The sequence below is a fragment of the Nymphaea colorata genome, chromosome 11, assembly GCF_008831285.2.
Source record: "Nymphaea colorata isolate Beijing-Zhang1983 chromosome 11, ASM883128v2, whole genome shotgun sequence".
NCBI classification, from domain to species: Eukaryota; Viridiplantae; Streptophyta; class Magnoliopsida; order Nymphaeales; family Nymphaeaceae; genus Nymphaea; species Nymphaea colorata.
Genome location: NC_045148.1, coordinates 1,825,105 through 1,846,551, shown reverse-complemented (window position 1 = coordinate 1,846,551; position 21,447 = coordinate 1,825,105). Strand labels below are relative to the sequence as shown.

At 36.9% G+C, this 21,447-nt stretch overlaps 4 protein-coding genes across 7 annotated transcripts in view; 1 reads left to right on the top strand and 3 right to left on the bottom strand.

Moving 5' to 3' along the window:
• The window catches only part of LOC116264472 (cellulose synthase-like protein H1), a 36,337-nt gene extending 34,874 nt beyond the window's left edge, over positions 1-1,463 (bottom strand). Inside the window, exons 1-4 of one of the 3 annotated variants that reach the window (XM_050080443.1) lie at positions 1,151-1,463; positions 710-1,073; positions 342-470; positions 98-214 (exon numbers count right to left, since the gene is read on the bottom strand). In XM_050080443.1, the coding sequence (XP_049936400.1) occupies positions 98-214; positions 342-470; positions 710-1,073; positions 1,151-1,422 (882 nt within the window). In that variant the 5' untranslated portion in view covers positions 1,423-1,463. The remainder of the gene's footprint in view (positions 1-97; positions 215-341; positions 471-709; positions 1,074-1,150) is intronic. The other 2 variants (XM_050080442.1, XM_031644736.2) reach the window with 2 other exon arrangements.
• The window catches only part of LOC116264551 (cellulose synthase-like protein H1), a 115,860-nt gene that overhangs the window by 43,397 nt on the left and 51,016 nt on the right, over positions 1-21,447 (bottom strand). The window lies entirely within an intron of this gene.
• LOC116264556 (uncharacterized) lies at positions 8,892-11,726 on the bottom strand. Of its 2 annotated transcripts, XM_050080445.1 has the most exons (3): positions 11,586-11,719; positions 10,633-10,755; positions 8,892-10,220 (listed from the first exon to the last, which is right to left on the bottom strand). In XM_050080445.1, exon 3 carries the CDS (start codon positions 10,030-10,032, stop codon positions 9,175-9,177), a length of 858 nt encoding a protein of 285 aa, XP_049936402.1. In that variant the 5' UTR covers positions 10,033-10,220; positions 10,633-10,755; positions 11,586-11,719; the 3' UTR covers positions 8,892-9,174. The 2 variants fall into 2 exon arrangements, with proteins under 2 accessions (XP_049936402.1, XP_031500714.1); XM_031644854.2 differs by lacking the exon at positions 10,633-10,755 and having other exon boundaries at positions 11,586-11,726.
• LOC116264477 (histone-lysine N-methyltransferase ASHH1-like) lies at positions 12,878-21,260 on the top strand. The gene is made up of 11 exons (XM_031644744.2): positions 12,878-13,087; positions 13,215-13,279; positions 14,674-14,830; positions 17,455-17,541; positions 17,710-17,794; positions 17,888-17,981; positions 18,302-18,500; positions 18,850-18,884; positions 19,363-19,478; positions 19,565-19,926; positions 20,841-21,260. The coding sequence occupies exons 1-11, from the start codon at positions 13,079-13,081 to the stop codon at positions 21,108-21,110; spliced, it is 1,479 nt and encodes a 492-aa protein (XP_031500604.1). The 5' UTR covers positions 12,878-13,078; the 3' UTR covers positions 21,111-21,260.

The following is a 21,447-nucleotide window of genomic DNA, read 5'->3' as shown; positions in this document are numbered from 1 at the left end:
CCAAGTCAACAAAGTCAAACTAAAGCATCTGCGGCAGCTCAGCCGGGGACTGGCTCGAGCCGTCTTGGTTCAGGGAGACATAGGCCTTGTCCAATACCAGAACGTTCATGGCGCCCGCTTTGAAGTGGTGTGCATGGGAAGAGCGTTTCTCTCTGGATACGTAAATCAAGTGTGGTACTTGATCATCCTGCCTTCCCGTGTGCTCGTTTATAATCTGATTCCATACCAAGAAATTAAACGGCCGTGTCAGCAGGACAATCTCACCCTTGTTTGATTCGAGATGTAAAAGTGGGTACAATCTAACCCATACACTACACCCCAAAAATGTTGGCGGTGCGTACCTTAACGATAGAAGGATGATTCCGCTTCTCGATGCGTTGAAAATCAGAAAATTGTTCCCCTGAAAATTTATCTGGGATTGATTTCTTAGCGGCCTCTGGTATCTTCTTAGCAAGCTCTTCATATGCTTCCTAGGGAAAAGAATCTCGTTACAAATTCACCGGAGGAATGGAAGATGTCAACATATCTAATTTGGATCGAATAACTAGCTGAACCGTTTTGAAAAAATCGGATATTAAAAAAAAATCCGATTAAGATTTACAACAGACCCGATTATCTCAAACACTGCAATCGAAACATGTTGTTTTTTTCTTCAAATTTAATAAGATAGAAAGTACGTTTAATATGCCGTCCGTTTAAAGGTCCTTACCTTCATCTCTTTCCAGTCTTGATGGAAAGTGGAGGATGGGTTGTGAGCTTCCACTGTCTGTGACTCAGAGAAGTACTTGAAGGGAGCCCTGCACTCTACTCCATACTTCTTGCAGAAGGGAACCCACGAGTGAGCAAACTTGGCGGCCTCTATTAGAGAGAAGAAGGTGATGGGCGAGCAACCATCATCCGACACGTAGCAGGCGATCTTCGAAGCTGGGTAGTCAACGGCGAGAATGGAGAGTACGGTGTTGACGGTGATGATGGGAGGTTCCATCACCGGATCGGCTGTGGTGACGAACACATCCATGGCTGGAAACTCTTCAGATGATTTGAACCTGCAAATTCCAGAGCTTTTGGAGTAACTGATTTCGTAGTTGCATGGAGTTTCATGCTCTCTCTCTCTCCCTCTCTGTTTCTGTAGATTCGTGGTTTATCTCACCTCTGAAGGAGACGATCGGGGAAGGTCTTGTGCTCAATGAAGTGCCACTTGCAGTTGAAGGACAACACCCACATGAAGGCGAACCAGCACTCGCAAAGAAAGGCCGTCAGCCACACACCGAAGGCCAAGCCGCCAGGCAGCTCCGGCAAGACCGCTAGCCGGTAGAGGAGCAAGCACAGGATGAGAACTGAGAGGGTGGAGAGAAAGAGCCTCTCCACTGTGTTGGGGTGCTCTACCCTTTCCTGCAGAGGGAGACCACCTGATCCCGTCATCCTCTCTCTCTCTCTGGTGAGGAACAGGAAACGCAACACGTTCATCATATATAATGCTTTAAGTCACTTGGGAGAGATAAAATTTTAGTTTATGAAGATCAATTATGCACATTTGGATGCTTGCAGCCATCATGTCATACGTTATGGATCCCCATTATAACGGGTGGCCTGCTCCAGCGTGCCACGTTTCAGTTTTTTATTCTTTTTTAATATTTTTAAGTTTTTTTAGTTATTGTTCATCATATTTTAAAAAAAAAAATTAAGACAATTTTGCCATGGGACTATCTAGAGACCCTGCCATGTCGTCCCCTTGCAAGGCTACTGTAAGACACGGAAGAAAGACACCCATAAATGTTATGATAGGGATGTCGACAAATATCTGAAAATTGACATGTTACCAAACGGTCCAAACTGCTCTGAAAAGATTGGACGTTTAAAAAATTAACATGAGATGATGAAATCAAAGGGGATTCAATTTAGGAAATGGGCGTCTAAATATATTAGGATTTGAATTTAAACAAACATAGATTCAGAGTTAGTTTATATCTAATATCCAACTATTTTGAAAGCTAGCTTTTAACATATAGTAATGCGCTTTATAGATTCGCTTTAAAAGATGGCTGGGTTCAGAATTGAATTTGGTTGTCAAAAGTCAGATTCTAATCGGATTGGAACTGTGAATTTGGATTTGGATATGACATAAGACTTATTTATTTGTATTTAAATCATATGTGAACATTCATGAAAACCGATATAGTAAAGAGTACATTTGTTTTGAATTTGAACCTTTGGCATCCTTAAATGTCGACAATTGGATGTTATGCAAGCCCCATCTATATCTGAAACAAAGGGTTCTAAGAGTTTGTCTGGTTTTAGAACAACGTCAAATCTGCTCTAAAATTCAAGTGTTTCATGAATCCATCCTAAAATTCATGAAACAAATTAGATCGTGTTTGACATGTTTGAAACTTATAATATGTATGTCAGGAAGCAGCAAGCCGCATTCCAGCGTCATCTCCTAGTAAGTTGCCGCAACTCCCAAAAAAATCTTATGCAGTTATAAATGTATGAAGATCTTGGATTATTTAAGTTCTTGTTCGCCCTCTGAATCAACCCTAGAATTCTACTTTAAAGAAGAAGGAGATCCGTGGTCTTTTGGGTTTAAAAAGACAATACCGAGCTGTCAATATGTGCTATGGTGTCATGAACAACGCCATCCATATGATCAGCTTCGAGATTGAAACTACGGCACGCAGGCAGGAGTCTCCGCAGACTGCAAATCGAAATAGAAAGCGGATCAACTTCAACGCACAGTCGAGAAGAAGAAAGCAACGGCGACCATTACACGACCACAGAACCTTGAAGAGGGAGAATGAGGGTAGGACCGGAGAACAGACCGTAAGGACGTGGCTCAAGACTGAATCTGATAAGATGGAGATGTATGTGGACTTGGGCACCGGAGCTTTCTTAGAGCTGGATATCAGATAATATGTTGAATTTCCAAGGTGCAAGTAAATGAACTGGACAACTCGGTGCAGATAATCCAAACCATGGGTCGTGTATCCCTGCGCAGATTTCTGCTTAAGATGCACGGAACTCTTGCTGTCCAGATAGAAGTCATACTGATACAAACTATGGGTCTTTGTCGTGTCATATGTCATACTGATACATCACTCCAGAAAAATCAGGCTAAGATTCTAATGTTTTGGAGGATCTGAAGGGAGCATCTCCTCATCAACACGGCAGGTTGTCAATGGACGGCCAAGAATCGTTTCTCTTCTGATGCTCCTGCTTCCAACCGGTCAACCCAATGTTTTCTGCTCAGCTAGTTTTCTACCAAGCTGCACATTTTGAAAAAATGAAAGCTTCACAAAACATGCTCAAGTTTGAGTTCTTTCATTTAACTGCTTAGATTAGAAACAAAAGAGGTGGTTAAAAGTACACGAATCCACATTAAAGCATGTTTTTTGTTAAAAAAAACCTTCAAAAGTTGCTAGATTCACATATTCCTTATAACTAGGAGATCCTTAGCTTTGTCATTCTGAACAAGAGAGGAGGAAAAGGCAGTCGAGAAAACCCAAAAGAATGGATTGAATTATGATACAATTATAGTCACAAAAATCCCTTTTGTGTTTTAAGCGGTGAGGGTGAGGTTTTCTTGGGTATAATATGGCAACCTTGAAAAAAATAGGAAAAATAATGCAAGTTTTTAAAAAAATTTAAAAATATATTAAAAATTAAGAAAAATAAAATAAATGAGAAACTAATAAGATCAAAAAATAAGTAGATAAGCAACAAATAAAAATTAGAAAAAAAAATTGGAAACATACAGTTTCACATTAAGAACCCAGAAAAAACCTAAAATGAAAAAAAAAAAGGGAAAACAGGACAAAAAAAGGAAAAAGAATGTGTTTTTCATTTTGACCTTTTTTTTAAGACGGTATTATTTGGCTGTTTTTTTCGGTTGACTTACTTTTATTTCTTTTGAAAAAAACACATTTTTTATGACGATAGATAACACCGTGGTAGAAACTTTGGTTTCAGCAGATTACCATAAACTACGAACCCAATATCAAGTAAACTTCACATGCAGCAGGAGCCAGGAAATGCATACGAAAATCAGTTATAATCATGTACCAAGATTCGCAGTACTATCTACTATAAACAGAAACAAGACCGCAGTTATAAAGGATCACAGTCTACACGTATATTTTCAAATTTATGCACCAATCCTACTCTATTACAAGGAACCTACTATCCAAAGAAGACAAATCTTCCTGGAATACTAAAGAAGCAGGATATCCACCCTATGAACAAGAAAATAAAGAAGAATCATTGGCATGACAGACAATGAGAAAACAAAATTGCTCCCTTGAAATACTCTAATGATCAGAACATACCATGTATAAACAGCAACACAAGTCAGGGTTAACACTTGAAGACAAAAGAACATTCCTGATATGATAGACCATATAAACAAAATCAACTGCAAAACAAGGATAGTAGCTGACCTGCTCGAGATCATGTCCTACAGATCTCTTCCCGAAAAATGACTCCAACCACATAAACAAAATCAACTGCAAAACAAGGATAGTAGCTGACCTGCTCCAGATCATGTCCTACAGAGTAACCAAGATGAGAGGAAAACACAAAGTAAAAATAAGCTGTCCATCAAAAGGCATTAATCAAGATAATAACCCAAAAAAGCAGGCATGAGGTGAGCTTAAGAGAACTACCATTTCTTCCATCCATGTCACCAAAAAATAGCAAGAAGATTGTGATACAGAAGAGAAGAACAGGATAGCAAAACAATTGCACCGCAAACCATTGATGTACAGAAAAGTATGATGCAGAAAATTGGAAGTGTCCACCAGCAGAGAAGAGGAGTTCCTTTTGCTCTTGGTGAAGTTCACTTCCATACATCCAAGAAATTGTGCAGTCTCTGAGCCGAAGTAAAGAACTCAAAGTTTCAAACACCTAGCCAACATGTCTCCCAATAACCTGTCATGCCTCCTAGAAGAAATATTGCCAAAATAAATAAATAAACAAAACAGATTCATATTGTTTAAGGATATTGACCAACCTAGTGCAAGGAAATGGTTGAGAGAATATGAGTTAAGGGAGAATGCAGAGGATTTTAACCCCTTTCTCAGGATCATCTGGTGCGCCTCTATATATTTTTGACTTTTTCCTCTGTAACCATTACCTACCTTATCAAGCTTTTCTTTGAAATGCTAACTCTGCGTCTTGTGCCCTTACCTGTTGCGCATCAGGGAATATGCATCAGAAAAGGAGAATGATAACCTTCCAATATAATTGTATGTAGTCTTAACAAAGCACTTTGCAGTTTGAAGTTGTATTAATTTAAAGAAGACAGTAGCTATGAAGAGCTTTATATAGCTTGGATTTGTTTGTTGAGTACCCAAGTAAGGAGGCAAAGGTGCCTAGTTGCATGTGTAATTGTTAACGTCTATATTAAATCAGTTACGCGCTCGACGATTGTGCCCTTGCATATTATTATTATGAAAATTCACTAGGCCCAGATTATCTGATAATTTTCGGATTTTTTTTACTTTTGCCAAAGGTTTTGCAGTTGTGGCATTTGTAATTGCACCATCCTGCAGCTTCAGCTTTATTCTGTAATAGTTGCAATTGGGACCTAAAATGGTACACAGTACATCTGCAGTTTTTCCTAATAGACGAAGCCTCTTTTTCTGCTGCAAATTGTCTAATAAACTAATAACGAGAGCTCCCTACAGATGTGGAGATGACATCCCCTCACCACCTAGGCATTCTTCAAGATACAAAATTGTCTTTTCTTTGCATTGCTAGCACTTGAGTTCTTCAGATTAGAGCTACATGGGAAATAAATACATGATAATAAAAAAATTGCTTTCTGATCTTGTGCTTGTTTTATTTCAAAAACTTCCTATGGCCATTAAAAAATGTATAAAAGATGATGGATTTTTACTCTCTTCGTTCAAAATTTTTTATTCTATTAGGACTTTTTAAAAGGTTGTTTCAAACCATGCTCTACCTTATGCTCCAATAATGAACTGCTGGTAAATAAAACTGGATTGTGTAGCACTGGACTACAGATGCCCAGAAAGATAATGCAAGTGGCTAGCTCATGGTCATGCAAGGGAAGCCCCGTCAAATAGGGATTTCTTTTTCCCAGTAAATGGTATAGTTCTAGAGCAAAGTAACAAGGAATGACCAAGGAAAGAAATTTTTTAGCATGGCTACAGTCATCTATTTCCATTTCTTTCAACAACAAATATACTTACCCAAAGGACCAAATATACCTACAAAGATAAAAGAACTCAGGAAAATTACAGGCTAAGGCAATTGCAGCCACTGATGCATCTGTAAGTCTGAACCAAGTAGCAGAGCAAGAATGCACAAATTCCTGTGTTGACAAATACTAACTTGCAGAGCCATGGGAGGAAAAGGGGAAACGCCATGTTGAAGACTGGAAACGTAAGGGAAGAAAAGGAAATTTTCTGAAATTCCACCAACACCATACCCATTAACAAATTTGTACAAAATCACACACAATCATGGATTCTGGGGTTCAACAAGAAACATAGTAAAATTAGATGATAAAAGCTGGGAATCTAAATGAAACATAGTGAATACATATGCTCTAAATTGGACAAAAAGAGGGCATCAACAAAATGGTTGAAAATTTGAAATATGCACTTCAAGTGTAAATAGCAGAAATGCCCAAATATTGACTCATTGAGTTGGGATTCTAGAACATGATCTTAAGAAGGGAAATCAACAATTAAAGAGCATTATTGTTATTATTAACCACCTTCATTTTTTGTATGCTGGCTTGTGGTAACAAATGGAAATTGAAGACATGAATTCAATTCGGATCATAAAGAAGATACGTTTGTGAAAATACAATGCATGATCTGCATCGTGCTTGCAAAATCAAAGATAGCTCCAGGATGAGAAGCATTGCAAACCTCAAGTTTGAATTGGTGAGTGCAAGGACAAACCGCTGAGATAGTTGAATAGAAGAAAAATTACAGCTCCTAATATTTTTTGCCACAGCCGGTAGAATAATTACCTTCCTGAATAAAATCTAGAGGGAGTTCTTTCAGGCAATAACATTCAAGACCCACAAATTTTAAGGGAATGCAAGAAAATAAATACGTACAATTCAGATTCACACAAATGGCAGTTTAATAAAAGTTTAGGAAACTCTTCCTGCCGACAACATGTCAGTTACTATCTTCTTTCATCATTTTTTTTTGTGTTAATGCACTTCTCCATCTCCAAGATCAGAAAGACTTATACCCATCTTTCAAGCCCAGTCTTTTGGAGCATCCTTGAACACTGTTGTGTGAAGGAAGTGCTTTCTCGATTACTGACATCCAAGATTTTGGGGGGACGGTTTTATGAGGATGTTCATAGAAAAAAAATTGCTCATCCATAAGAAATCTTATTATTGTATAAAACAGCTGCATCATCTTGAAACATTTATCTAAAAGCAAGCAAGAGAACCAGTATGAAAATCAATCTTAATGGAGATTATGGTTGCACCATAGTGAACATCCTAGGATCTCATCTTCCTGTTCAACCACTTCTTTCCATCACAAAAAAAAAATAAAAGGATTCAAAGACCAGCAGTCAACTGTGTGTTCGCATACCATGAACTTGGTTTCTACCTATGCTGCGCTAAAGCTCTACCAAAAGAATTAAGCACTTGGACTTTAATCTCAAAATTTCTATAATAATCCAAAATTAGTTATTTTGTTTACAACTCAGTCCTGCATATAATGACACAACATCCACCAATCCTACACAGACAGCACGAACATACACACACACAGATGTGCACGCACATACAGTGTACTGCTTAAAGATCAACAGGTACTTTTAAAAGAAAAACTAGAATGAAGTGCTGTTGTCTTTATTTCAATGCAAAAATATGCTCTATATAATTTACTTCGAAGAAATCAAGTATTAGATTATGAATTTTTATCACATTCAGATATCTTTTAGAGTAACACAAGACCATCCACCTAAGATTGCATCAGAATAGAGGAAATGAAAAAAAAAATGCCACATCTTGACATTGAAGTTAGGTAAAAAAAAAATTATTGCTGAAAATGTTTAGGACGGTCCTCAAAGGGATGCATATTACTGGCTATCAATATTGGACACAATGAGAAATGAAGGGAAAAGGAGAAAAACACAGAGCAAATTGGTGCAGGAAGGGACTTAACATGCAAAACTATATTCCCCACTCCTCTTATTCTTTTTGTTTCTTCCTACTGGTGTATTGGGGAAGTAATAAGAAAAAAATATATATTGTTAGAATAGCAAGGTAAAGATTTCAAGTGAAGCAAGAACCAGACCTGGAGCCCAGGATAAAAAAGCACCATCTAGCACAAGGCAGGAGCTATGTAAGCTCGATTAAATTAATCCTATATAGCCAACTGACTCGTCAGATGATGCTGATCACCAGATTCACCGAGCAACTGAGTTGTTCTAGATTGTGGATCCACTCATTGGCTAGACACTACCCATATTTTAGAAGTATCAGAACATGTCTTCTTGCTTAGGACATAAAACAGGTTTTTGATGAGCCAGGTAGGCAACATCATGTTTACATTTCCTGATTCCAACATAAACATGTTTTCATTAGCCAGGTTAACAACCAAAGCAAAAAGAATATACTACTCTTTTTTCCTTTTTCTTCTCTGAGGCCAGATTGTCGAAATTAGTACTATATGTAGAGCATTTCTCACTCAATACAATAAATCAAATGCCACCAAGAATACATAACAGGTACAAGTAAGCTGCCATGTTTTAGGTTCCAATCAATTCCATCTTATATGTTAAACAGTGGCTTTGTCTGATGGAACAAACTTGGCAGCAAAATGGGTGTGGAATGAACCTGTTTCACATGTAACTGACAATAGAACTGCACAAGTTTAATATCAGGCAATCCGGCAGCAAAGCAGGGCAATAAATCAATAACATAGCAAGGAGAAATTACAAACAAGTAATCGTTTATCTGGTAACAGCAGAAGACATAACTGCCGTTCATAATTATAAAAATCATAACTGAGAGCCAATTTGCACCTTAGCAGATTGTAATACATGAAGTTAATATCAACCTTGTATTTTCTTTGGTAAACCAGAAACTCAGAAAGGAAAATAAAAACGAGTACTGGAAACCTCTCAGAGAGGTGGAACCATGAAAAGGGGTCATCAGTGTTGAAGCTCCTGGTTTTATTTCCTTCTTTTTTTCTTGTCCCTATGCAGCTCATTCTCTTGCCCTCCATCTTCCCCTTCTCCAATCTTTTTCTTCCTCTTCTTTTTCTTTTCTGTCTCACCATTGACAATATCTGTTGTTGAGTCTTCAAATTGCGCAACTTCTTGAACTTGTTGGTATCTGTTGTCCCTTTTACTAGGTTCTTTCACTTGCTTTTGCCTCAGCTCTTTCTCAAGCTCATTTGTTGGCATGTTGTGATCCACAACATGGTGAACTTTATGGCGCATCTTGTGCTTCTCTCCATGTTCTTTCTTCGGAACCTCGTCCTCCCTTTCCTTTTGCCCTTTGCCGGAAACCCTCTCCAATGCATCTGGCCGGTGACTCCCATCTAAGCTTTCTAGGTTTTTCTCATGTTTCTTATGCCTATAGCCCTTCATAGTATCATCCAAGCCCATCACTTCGCTTTGCAAGTACTTTGATCTTGGTCTCTTATCCCCATCTACATTTTGCTGGTGTCCTGCATGTTCTCTCCAACCTACCTTCCCGAGCTTGTCAGACTTACTGCCCCTTTTGGCATCTACAATGTCTCCCTCAAGGCCTAGTTGCTTCTTGCCTTCACTCCCACTATGCCCATCACGAGGTGCCTTCTTCTCTAAGGTCTCATGATCAGTGTATTGGTCTCCTTCAGCACCACCTTTAGATTTAAGGGCTTTGACCTGAATGAGCTCATCGACAGCAGCAGACGACCGTTTGAGGCAAGCGAAGACCTCAGCGCTGGTGCCATTGTCAGAGGAGAGGAATCGTTTGAAGATGGAGGAGACCAATGAAAGAGAGACGGTTTCTGATGATACAACCTGAGCCGTGACATGGCCCATTGAACCTGTGACCAATGACTAAGAGCAGCAGGAACAGTGATGCAGTGCGAGGTTGCTGTCCACTATGACCAAATGTTGTTAAATGTGATGAGGCAATGTAAAGCACTGAATTTATCACGAAGCGAGGCATACACCTTGAGGCATTTCAAGCATAAGCTTCCGGATCAAGATAGTAAATTTTATGATATCTGTAAAAACAATGAGAAAAAAACAACAAACCCACTAAAACAACAAATATTTAAGTAAATAACAATATAAAAAGCACATTTATCTCATATTAATCATCTTATACACATAGCCCATAGGCCAATGTAAACCACAACCAAGTCGTATTCACCATGCAAAGTTATATGCACAATCATGAAAACAGATTGAAAACAATCCAAACAGATGTGAGGTTATCCACAAACCGACATATCTTAGGAATACCTTCTATACGCAAAAAAAACTTTTGTCCTAGCATCCTGTCTTAGCAATGCCTTCTATATGTAGTTCAATTGCACAACCAATCCATGACCACAGCACCAAATGTTTTGGCAACTATATCAGCAGTTGAACATTAAAAACTTAAAAACAACCTAGGTAACCAAGAAAAAGTACCTCCTCATTGGTTTCTGGAACACTGCAACACTTTTTAACAGTTCTTAAGGCTGTTCCTAGTGAAATTCCAATGCCCAATGGATACGTAAATTGGCTTCAATGAAGCTGTAGTTGCACGCAAGCCTGTAAATGTAGTTTCATGCATAATTTGGTTGTGCCGTTGTAATAACACATCTTAGCGAAAAGCTGACATGATCATATGCAAACATGCATGTCAACATCCTATAACAGTATGTTATCGGAGAACACTCTTAAATAATACGAAAAACTATCGCTTAATTCCAGAACTAAAATCTCAACTGAAGCTGGGAAATAATAGACATGAATGTCTATGTTGAGCACCATATTCCACCGAAAATAGAAAGTCATGCAAGTGGAAGTGCTGGGAGAACCCATTATCATGACCAGTTACTAGCTAGTCAACAAATTTGGTGCCATGGCTAGCAATGTCTACACGGAAAAGATTAGCAAACTCCGAAGGACTAACCTAAACAGATTATGTTTAAACAAATTCTGACCTAAAGAGATTACCAATTTCTAACTCTGCTCGCAAAAATAGATTTTATTTCAAATGAAAGCACTAATCTAAACAAATTCCTCTACACTTTAACACCTCCTTGAATCACCTACAAGACCAACAAAGGGTAGCAGCCTACTAACTCAAGACTTAACAAAAAGAAAATAAAAGCACATTTCAAAAATAATAAATAAATGAAACACATGCTCCAGGAGAAACTGAAAGGAAAAGGGAGGAGCAACACCCCTGTTTGCAGCAGAGAGAACAAGATAGAACAAGCGAAAGAGGGGGGAGGCGCTGCCCTTCCTCGACGGGAAAAGAGAGAGAGAGAGAGAGAGGGAGAGTGAAGGCATATCGGATGGACTTCCTTGACGGAGAAAGATACAAAGAGAGACGAAGAGGGCGACGGCGGCCCTCTGTCGAGAAAGAGATATACCTGCAAGTACGCTCGGCCGGTGCGAAAATGAAACCGTGAGAGAGAGAGATGGGAGGGAGACGGCGAAGGGATCCGCGGCGAGACTGTTCAGTGTTCAGTGCTCCGCCTTCTACACGCTGGGCACTAATTTTTTGACCCAGCAGCGGTTCCTAATTATCCAAAATTTGGGCAGTGATTGTTTATATCGAAACTTTAGGCGGCATTTTGAATTGTAATAAAATGCATGTTGACAACGTTTTTGGTAATTGTATATATATTTAGAGGAAATAAAAAAATTATGAGAAACTATATATTGATTTTGTTATGATCAACTGATCAAGTCAACAATAGTGTTGCTATTTGTACAATCACACTGCATATTATAATTTCTAAGATTGAACGTCTACTCTAACTCTCTCCAATTTTGATATACATTCCTATTTTATCGGCTCTTTAAATGTCTAAAGTAATTCCTATTTTATAGGCTCTTTAAATGCCTAAAGTAAGTCACTAACTCTCTCATCAGAGTATACTGACAGCCTTAAGCACTTTTAAAAATAAATTAAAAATATTTCACCTGTTTGTTTTATGGATGTACCATGTCGTTCTTTGCTTTGCTTCTACCTCTTTTTATCTCAATGAGGAGTGTTACATCTTTTTGGAGTTTTTAGTTGTTTTTAGTCCAATAACATATGGTCTGGTCTTTTCTCACGGTCACAATATACAACATGTTATATCTTAGCCCCTTTTTTAAAAGCAACTTGAGTTTTATGTATTTTCAATCACTTTCTAAAAGCTTATAGTGGTTGGGTCCTTTATGCAATTTGACGCAACTTAAGAACACATTGTAAAATTGAACATTATTAAAAGCTTAAATTTAGGCTTTTATGAGGGAATTGTGACTATATATAGTTGTGTGGTGATTGTAATAGTAACATATTATTTCATGCATTTACTCTCGAAATTTGATAGATTTATAAAGCACTGTCATACATCATTCCATAAACTTGCCGTAAATTTTAATGTGAATAAATGAAACAATTGAATAATATGTTACTACCAAACAACTCTATCAGACAGGTTGGCAATCCATCTAAAAAATTAAAACATATTCATAAAACACCATAATACAATGTCCTATAACGTTGTCCTAATGTTTGACACGGATTCAAGAAATAGGAACAAGTTTTTCCACTGTCAAACTTTTTGAATACAAAGGGAGTTTTTTTATTTTTTCTGTTTGCCTTCCGTTTTTTTTTTTTTTTTGGCGCGTAAAACATTTCATTATAAATTCGGAAATCCTCGTCGGATTCTGGAATTACAATTAGTGGAAAAAAAAGAGAAGAGTCGGACCCTTCGCGGTTTCTGCCCGTTAGGGCTATCGAGAAACAGGCGCCATTTCTGCCTCGGCGCTTCTTCCTCATGCGAAGCCCAAATTTTGGAAACGAAAAAAATTCGGACTCCTTCGTTCCGAAGGGAATAGGAGCAAGGTTTATCTCCCTTTTTTTCTCAGGATGCAGAAGGTAAATACCTCTCTCTTTGGCGAAGGGTCTTTTAATCGATCGCTTCATGTTATGTCATTTGTCCTCTTTGCTTTCTTATGGTTTGATGAATTTTCTGGTCTCTCGTATTGTTACGGTCTTCTCTCAGGATGGACAAGGCGATATGCCGGCGCATTTTAAGCACATCGAGAGGAACGAATTTCTGCATAGGAAGTGAGTTTGTTGGCTCTCAAGTTTTCTTTTACTTAGCATTTCGTTTTACAAATTTTATGGTGTGAGCTGCAAAATAATGCGCAGTGGGTCAAGTTATCGTCTATAAAGAATTTTGTGAATTCGAAATTAATGTAGAATTAGAGGGCTTCGCGCTATTTGAAAAGCAAAGTTGCTCATCTCTATTATCAGAATAATTTAGATTTGGGTCATCAAGTATTTCGAGTAACCACGTACCTTACACTTCTCTGGTGCCATGAATAGTCGTAGAAGGTTTTGCTGCGGCTTCCTTTTCTGTTCATCTTTTCGACGAAAGTAAAGTACTGTTGCAGCCCAATCTGATAAGGCAGCGGCCCTTTTGTTTAACGTAGGCGACTAGAGCGGAGGCGTGTTGCTTGGGTGCATCCATCCCTTATCGGAAGTGCCTGTCCTTGAAATTTTTCGTGTAACTGCGAGGATTGTCTCCCTTCTCCTCCAGCTCCAACTCGACTGCAGCCTCTAAGTCTCAGAAATATGTTGATATCTGAGTCCATATCACGGAACTAAAAACGTATGTAGTCAAGAAACTTCCTGCATAAAGACATTGTTCCAAAATTGTTGTTTCTTCATCTGCTTCCAAGGTATTTGGAAGCATGTAGACCTTTTTTTTCCGCTGATCAGAAATGTACGCTATTGGTCGGGCTACTTTTTTGTCTATATTATTTTGGCATCTTCATCTGCATAGTGGTAGGATGATGCTGTGTATTTTCTTGGGTTTGTCCATGGAAGAGATAGTCCAAGTGTGGATACAATGATATTCTTGGTCAATAACAAGTTTTACAGAAGAACTCCCAATTGTTGGCATTTTCTTTATAAAGAGCACCTAAAAGCCAAATCACTGGAGTTGTCAATGAATCTAGGGACTGGGAGAGGTGTTATTTTCCTTTGGAAACCTTTATGTGGAAGCCGCTGACCCATTATGTGGACTAAACTGTGAGAAGGAACTCAAAATTTTGTGCTTCATGTATCTGGCTTCATACTGTTGCTGATTTCATGCCAAGATGTGCTTCATGCATGTAATTACATCAAATGATGTAGTCCTCATCATTCAACTCTGTGAATCCTCATGTTGTTACTACATGAGTCAAATTTTACATGATTTTAACTTGATGTTTTCCTTACTGCTCTCACGAAAAGATTTGGTCAGGGCGGAGATGTATGCTGTTTTATGATTTTATTTGCCGAAGTTCTCATGGTAGTTGTTCATGTTTGAGTTTTGTCCATTTTTCTTTTTGCAGCTCTTAACTTCCTTCATACATGTATTATCTCATTTTTCCTCTCAGGAGGCAACTATTTTGTTTTTTTTGTTTTTTCTTTCTGATGAAATAGTTTGCTTATTCATTTTCTGTCCTGCTCAGGCATCTAAAGCAAAAGAAACAAGATATTCCTATATGCAATTGCAAATATATTGCTGATGATCCTGAAAGTGCATGCGGTGAAAGGTGCCTGAACGTATTGACAAGCACAGAATGTACGCCTGGGTTCTGTCCTTGTGGCGAATATTGCAAGAATCAGGTTAATTACAAAAGGTCATTATATGATTAGTGCTATTAAATGATACATTACAATTCACTGATTTCAAGATTTTAGTGGCTAATGCTGAGGTGGATTAGCCCGATTGGCTTGTCTATAGTATATTTCAACATTTACAGTGTTTCATTATATGAATCTCTGATAAGTGTTGCTGGACCTGCAGCAACCATAAGAAAATGTAGTAGGATCTTATGATAAGATATTGTTGATAAAGTGGCTGTGTTAAGTTTTTTTTTTTTTTTTTCAGAAGAAGAAAAAATTATTCAATGCCTTAATTGTCAGATAGTGATTAGACAGTCCATCTAGTTGCTAGTCAGGCTAGGTGCCAGTTCACCTGATTAGTCTCTGCCTTCAAGTGAAGTGGGGCCATTCGAGTTGGCTGACTAGTCATTGATATAAGCCCTTTTTAAAACATGATGCCTTTCTACAATGTCAAATGTGATTTTGAGTCCTTTCTAAAATAAGACGATCTTCCAAGTGTCAAATGTGAATTTGTTAACATCGTATTTGATTTAGATAATTATAGATGTTATAGATAGATTTTTTTTCCTTTTTTTTTGCCTTTACCTTGTATTTCAACTTATGACCTAGCTTCTCCAGCTTTCTATCATTTTTGGCTCTCTCTCTCTTCTCTCTCTCGCCAAAAGGTTAAGGTCTAAATGTGTAACTGTATATATGTTTTTTGTCCTGTAAAAGATGAAGCTCTACCTATTTACATACTTTTTGTTTTCTTTTATTTCATGCTCTGTAGTGTATATGTTCCTTTCCTCTACAACATTAAGTTCTACATGCGTTTTCTGTGCTCCAAAATGTGAAGGTGTATTTATATCTTATGCGCTGTATAACATGAAAGTCTGTAGTTTTTTTATCTCCGTTGTGTATTATCACCCACACACACACACAAACTCCTTATCAATTTTATTTTAGTAAACCGACTTGGTCTGACCAGTCTTATTAATCTTTTTAGGGTGTTCTTGATTGACCTGAGTTGACTTCTGATTTTGCAAAGTAAGCTTTGTTGGATTCATGTCATTAGCTTTGAATTTTTCTTTATAAGCTGTTCCATATCTACAATTACCATGTACCTCGTGTTTTGAGCTTTAATGCCATGTTGAGGCTAAATGTGGTTTCTTTCTGCGTTAATGCAGAAAGATACTTGTACTAAAGTGAGAAGAAATTATTGCAAAACGTTATGTATGACATGTGTGCGTGCGTGTATGTTACGAGCTCTCAGTTCCTAATTTCTAACTAATTAATTAGTTACCTGCGTAGGCTACTATTTCCACTTTCTAACTAACTACCTAGTTGCTTTGGCTACTTGCAAACAGCTACATATATATATATATATATATATATATATATATATATAAAGTCAATGCTGCTGGATGTTGGATAGTTGTTGGATGGCTAAAATTTGAAAATCCATAAATCGTCACTAAAGCCACTATTAACCATCGCCACACTATAAACTGTTGCTAATTCCAATGTAGTGACTGTTATCTAGTAGCAAACCTTAAATTTTAGCCATCTAGCCTTTGGCAACATTGAATCATCCCACATATATATATCATAGTCACAAAAAACTCGTTTTTTCGAAAAAAACACGATAAATTAAATTGCTGTTTAAAACTTAAAAAAATGCGTTGTTTTAAAAAAAACGTTAAAAACGTTTAACGCGATTTTAAAAAAAACTTTAAAAACGTTTAATGCGTTTTTTTCGCATAGTCACAAATAAGTCTCGGAGTTTTAAACGACGAGGTTTTTCTCGGGTATAATACAGTGAGCTTGAAAAAAAGGGAAAAATATGGTAAATTTTTAAAAATTTTAAAAAACTAAAAATAGGGGGAAAATAAAATAAGTGATAAACTAATAACACAGACATTAAAAGATAAGTAGATTTGCAACAAATAGAAAATAGAAAATGAAAAAAAGACTGTTTGGCATAAAAAAATGAAAAAAGTGAAAATAAAACACGAAGAAACACATTTTTTCATTTTTAACGTTTTTTTTTAAACGTGTTTTTTAAAGTTTTAAATGGCCATTTAATTTATCGGGCTTTTTCGTGTTTTTTTTAAAAAACGCGTTTCTGTGACTATTATATTATATTTTATATATATTTATATATATATATATATATATATATATATATATATATATACTCAAGCTGACTTCTGATTTTCACAACTTAGTTTTGATGCTTGTTCCTTTCTATCTTCTGCTTCCATTCTGTCTTTTTTTTTTTTTACTTTCTATCATCTTTCTTTTCCTTTTTGCGCCAACTAAGACTAATTATGTCCTCCATCCATCTGGCCTCTCAAGCATGCTGCCAGATCTCTGTGTGTGTACTCTATATATATGTATATACATACAGAGTTAGGCTCTTACCATGTATTTTTGTTTGTAATCTTTTTTTTTATAAACTTTTCAAAGAAAACCTAATAATTTTCAAAAACCAACCTTGAATTTGTATTTGCAGGATTTTACTAGTGAGATTATCTTGCTATTGAACATATTTGGTCATAAGCATGGAGTCTTTATCAGGATTGTGCTAACATGTTCTGTCTGTGTCTCTATATTTCTGATTCATATATGCACCTATTTTGCAGAGATTCCAGAAATGTCAATATGTAAAAACTAAACTGCTTAAAACTGATGGTCGTGGATGGGGCCTTCTGGCTGATGAGAATATAAAGGTAAAAGTCGTATATTCCTATAGTCTACTTGATAACTTTTAAATGCTGGATATTTTTTAGCATGTGCAATTTCAAGACAAAGGAAAAGAAGAAACATAGTCTTCACAGTATAAATTATCATGAACAGAAATGTAAGTTCACGCCCTTATTCTTTTTTAACTTATTCAGGCTGGTCAGTTAGTTATTGAATACTGTGGAGAAGTAATTACATGGGAAGAGGCGCAGAGGAGGTCTGAGATATATGAAAAAGATGGTAATGGATAATTTCCATCAAGATTGCACTGAAATTTCCTTTTCCTTTGGGAATGAAGAATGTATCTCTGACAGTGTGACTGGTATGTTATAGGACTTAAAGATGCATTTATTATTTCTTTGGATGCTTCTGAGCTGGTTGATGCCACCAGAAAAGGAAGCCTTGCTCGATTCATCAACCACTCATGGTGAGCATTAACTGAAAAGGAAGGACCGGATTGGAACAAAATTTAAACTTTACATATTTTGTCATAAATTCTAAGATTTTCCCTAACATCTTATTTGGGATGTTTAACTCTGTAGCTTTCATTTGTAGTTCAGTTTCTAATGAATGAATTGTGATCTTTTTGTGTAGCAAATGCATATTCAACTTATAGCTGATTGTGTTTCTGTGTTTGAAAGGATGAACTCCATATTTCTGCTTGAAGATTTATTGCAATTTTTTAACTATATGTGTGTGTTGATGCTCTTCTTTAACTCACGGTTTCCATTTCTTTGGAGAGTGCAGTGAGCCGAATTGTGTAACAAGGAAGTGGACTGTTCTGGGGGAATTAAGAGTTGGGATTTTTGCAAGGCAGAACATTTCATATGGTACAGAACTCTCATATGATTATAATTTTGAATGGTATGGTGGTGCCAAGGTTCGTTGCCTCTGTGGAGCAGCATCTTGTTCTGGATTTCTTGGGGCAAAATCTCGTGGCTTTCAGGTAAACTTTTTCAATAAGATCTAATGTTCTATAGGAAATTCCTCTCACCAAACAGCAGGAACATGCATGTCGTTGATACATTTGTTAACTGTGTTACAGATGTTGCCCATGCAATTTGATTTATCTGGATAGTAAAATTCTCTTTTTTCTGTTGTCATCATACTTCCCCTGCCCTCTCTGTGTGTGTGTGTGTTTTTATTTTTGCTCTTGTCAACTGGCTGGTTTGAGTATGCTAATTGAAGAAAGCAGTTTCTTTTACTAGCTTCTACTTCTCTCTCTCTCTCTCCTTCTATATATAGTACATGCTTCTAGTTTTGTCAATGTTATTGATCTTCATGCATATATGCAGGAGGACACTTATCTTTGGGAGGATGATGATTACAGGTGATTTACTAGTCATTGTTATTGTATGTGCCGTTTTGAAGATCTTTTATCAATTCTCTCGTCATATAGTACTTAGTATAATCAATTACTAGAACTTATCGTTCTAGTTGATAAAAAATCACTGTATTTTCTGCCACTTTATGTGATTACATGAAAGGGGGATTGGCATCATCAGATGCGCAGTTGCAGTTTGGCCTCTGTGGATGAACCCCTTGCGGAAGCCTAAGCTTGTCTAGATCTTGATGGTGGGGTCACAGGGAAATGGTCCACAGGGTTTAGGTGTGGGTGAGCTATTAACTTTAAGATAAAATAATATTCAGAGACATGGTAATGCATGTGTTCTCATTGTGCATATTGAAGAGAGGGAGAAAGATAATTGTATGATGCATCATCTAATTGTTTAGATTTTAAATGTACAGTAACATGTTACGCTTTCCTTTCTTTTTCTTCTGAGGAAATGTTCTTTTCATGTGGTTAGATTCTCTATTGAGAACATCCCCCTCTATGATTCTGAAGATGATGGACCATCCACAAGGCTCCTGAAGCCTATGGATTCGTTGGAAGATTCTAGTTGGTTAAATGAAAAACAAAATGGTAATTTACTTGAAATCGGTGTTGATTTATCCCTGGAATAGTCTCTGATGCTCTGAGGTGTTGAATATAAGATTCTTAATTTTCAGGTTTGATGGATGGCGACATTGTTGATGAGAAGATGAAATCGGAGGAGAATGAAGATGAAAAGATGAAATTAGAGGAAGATGAAGATGAGAAGATGAAATTAGAGGAAGATGAAGATGAGAAGATAAAATTAGAGGAAGATGAAGATTCAAAGATGCAATCGCAAGATTCTGATACAAATGCATCTCATATTCAAAGTAACAATACATCTGACAATTATAAAACTGAGCCTGGCCAAAATAAAAGCTCAGTGTGTCATTCGGGTGGAAGATCAAAAGCTGTCACTCAGAAGCAAGTCAATGTAAAGCTTATCACTCAGCTCTTACTATCAAAAGAAGCAGAAGAAGAAATTTTGGCTTACGAGGTAAAACTTTTGCAGACCTTATGGTTTCTAAATTTGCTTCATATAATTTTCTTGATCTAAATAATCTGGGTTGGCGCATTGTTGTTTCTTGCTGCAGAACATTATCTTGTCAAAATTCTTGCTAGATTTTGCTAAGTTACTGTCACTTCTTTTCCTGTTAGATGTTTAATTAACTATTTATGGTTTCTCGAGTTTAATATTTTGACTTAGCCTGTTGATTATGGCATTTTATGCATGGTAGGTAGGTTTATTGTTTCTTGCATTTTCTTTTCTTTATTGAATCTGTAGTCATTCACTTGTGAATAGCTACATGAATGGATTGCAACAGAGATATGGACACAAAAACAAAATTTAACATGCAAAAACATAAATATATACAAGTATTTGTTCATGTATACTTTATAGTTTATACATGTTTTTTGCTGCCTTTCTAAATACAAAGTTTAGATTTTTCAAGTACAAGTTAAAAGTTTTATCATTGTTATATTCTTGGCCAACAAAAAATCATTCAACAATGTCTAGTAGTGGGTATAGACTTAAGGAATTTGGATCTTAAAAGTAGCTGAAGTGGTTTGACTTAATTAGAGATGTCGTAAATGTGAAAGTTGGACACTCAGTTGGATATTAAAGGCACAAGAAGACTTGAAGATAAGTTTGAGCCACATACATAGGACCAGCTCATTAAGTGACAAGTGCATGAGGTTCTAGTGACGGCCATATGCCAAGGCAATTGCAGTTTATATATCTGGGATGCCTTGTAGACCAATTCCACTTTTCCCACAGCTATTATATCTATCACGTTGAAGCTTCCAAACACCTTGCACTGAAGAGTGGTGCAAATATTTTGGCTGATAATCATGCCCTTTTTCTTGCTTCTACTTCTAATTGCTTTCATTGCATGATAACTTCTGCAGGAAGCTAGAAACCTGGCTAAAGCCCAACTAGATTCTCTATATGATGAGATAAGACCAGCAATTGAAGATCTCGAAAAAGACAGTCAAGATAGCGTCTCAACCAGTGTAGCAGAGAAGTGGATTGAGGCTTGCTGTTCTAAACAGAAAGCAGAGTTTGATCTCTACTTCTCCATTATCAAGAATGTATCAAGCACTTCCAGCAGGTTGTCGCAGGATGAAGTACATGTGAAGGTCGAAGACCACGAGAATTTACTTGATTCTAACTGCTGATGATGGCATGACCTAAAAGTAGTTTTTTATTTATTGACGCATCTTGATTTGTTTATCTAAACATTGTATTGGTCCTCATAATCTGGAACTGAAGAGTCAAGATCAAATTTTATCAAGCGTGAAGGGTCCCAAAATCAAATCTTCTGTCAATTTGCAACTCTTAGAAAGTCCAGCAAGTTTGAATCAAATTTCCCTTCAGGGGTCCAACTATCAAAATGGAACGGATGGATGCACATTTAGTCAGATTTTTGTTGATACGTTACATGGAAATACTCATTATGATGGAAATACATTGATTTCATCTGTGGTATAAATGATTACCATGCGCTAACGGTGA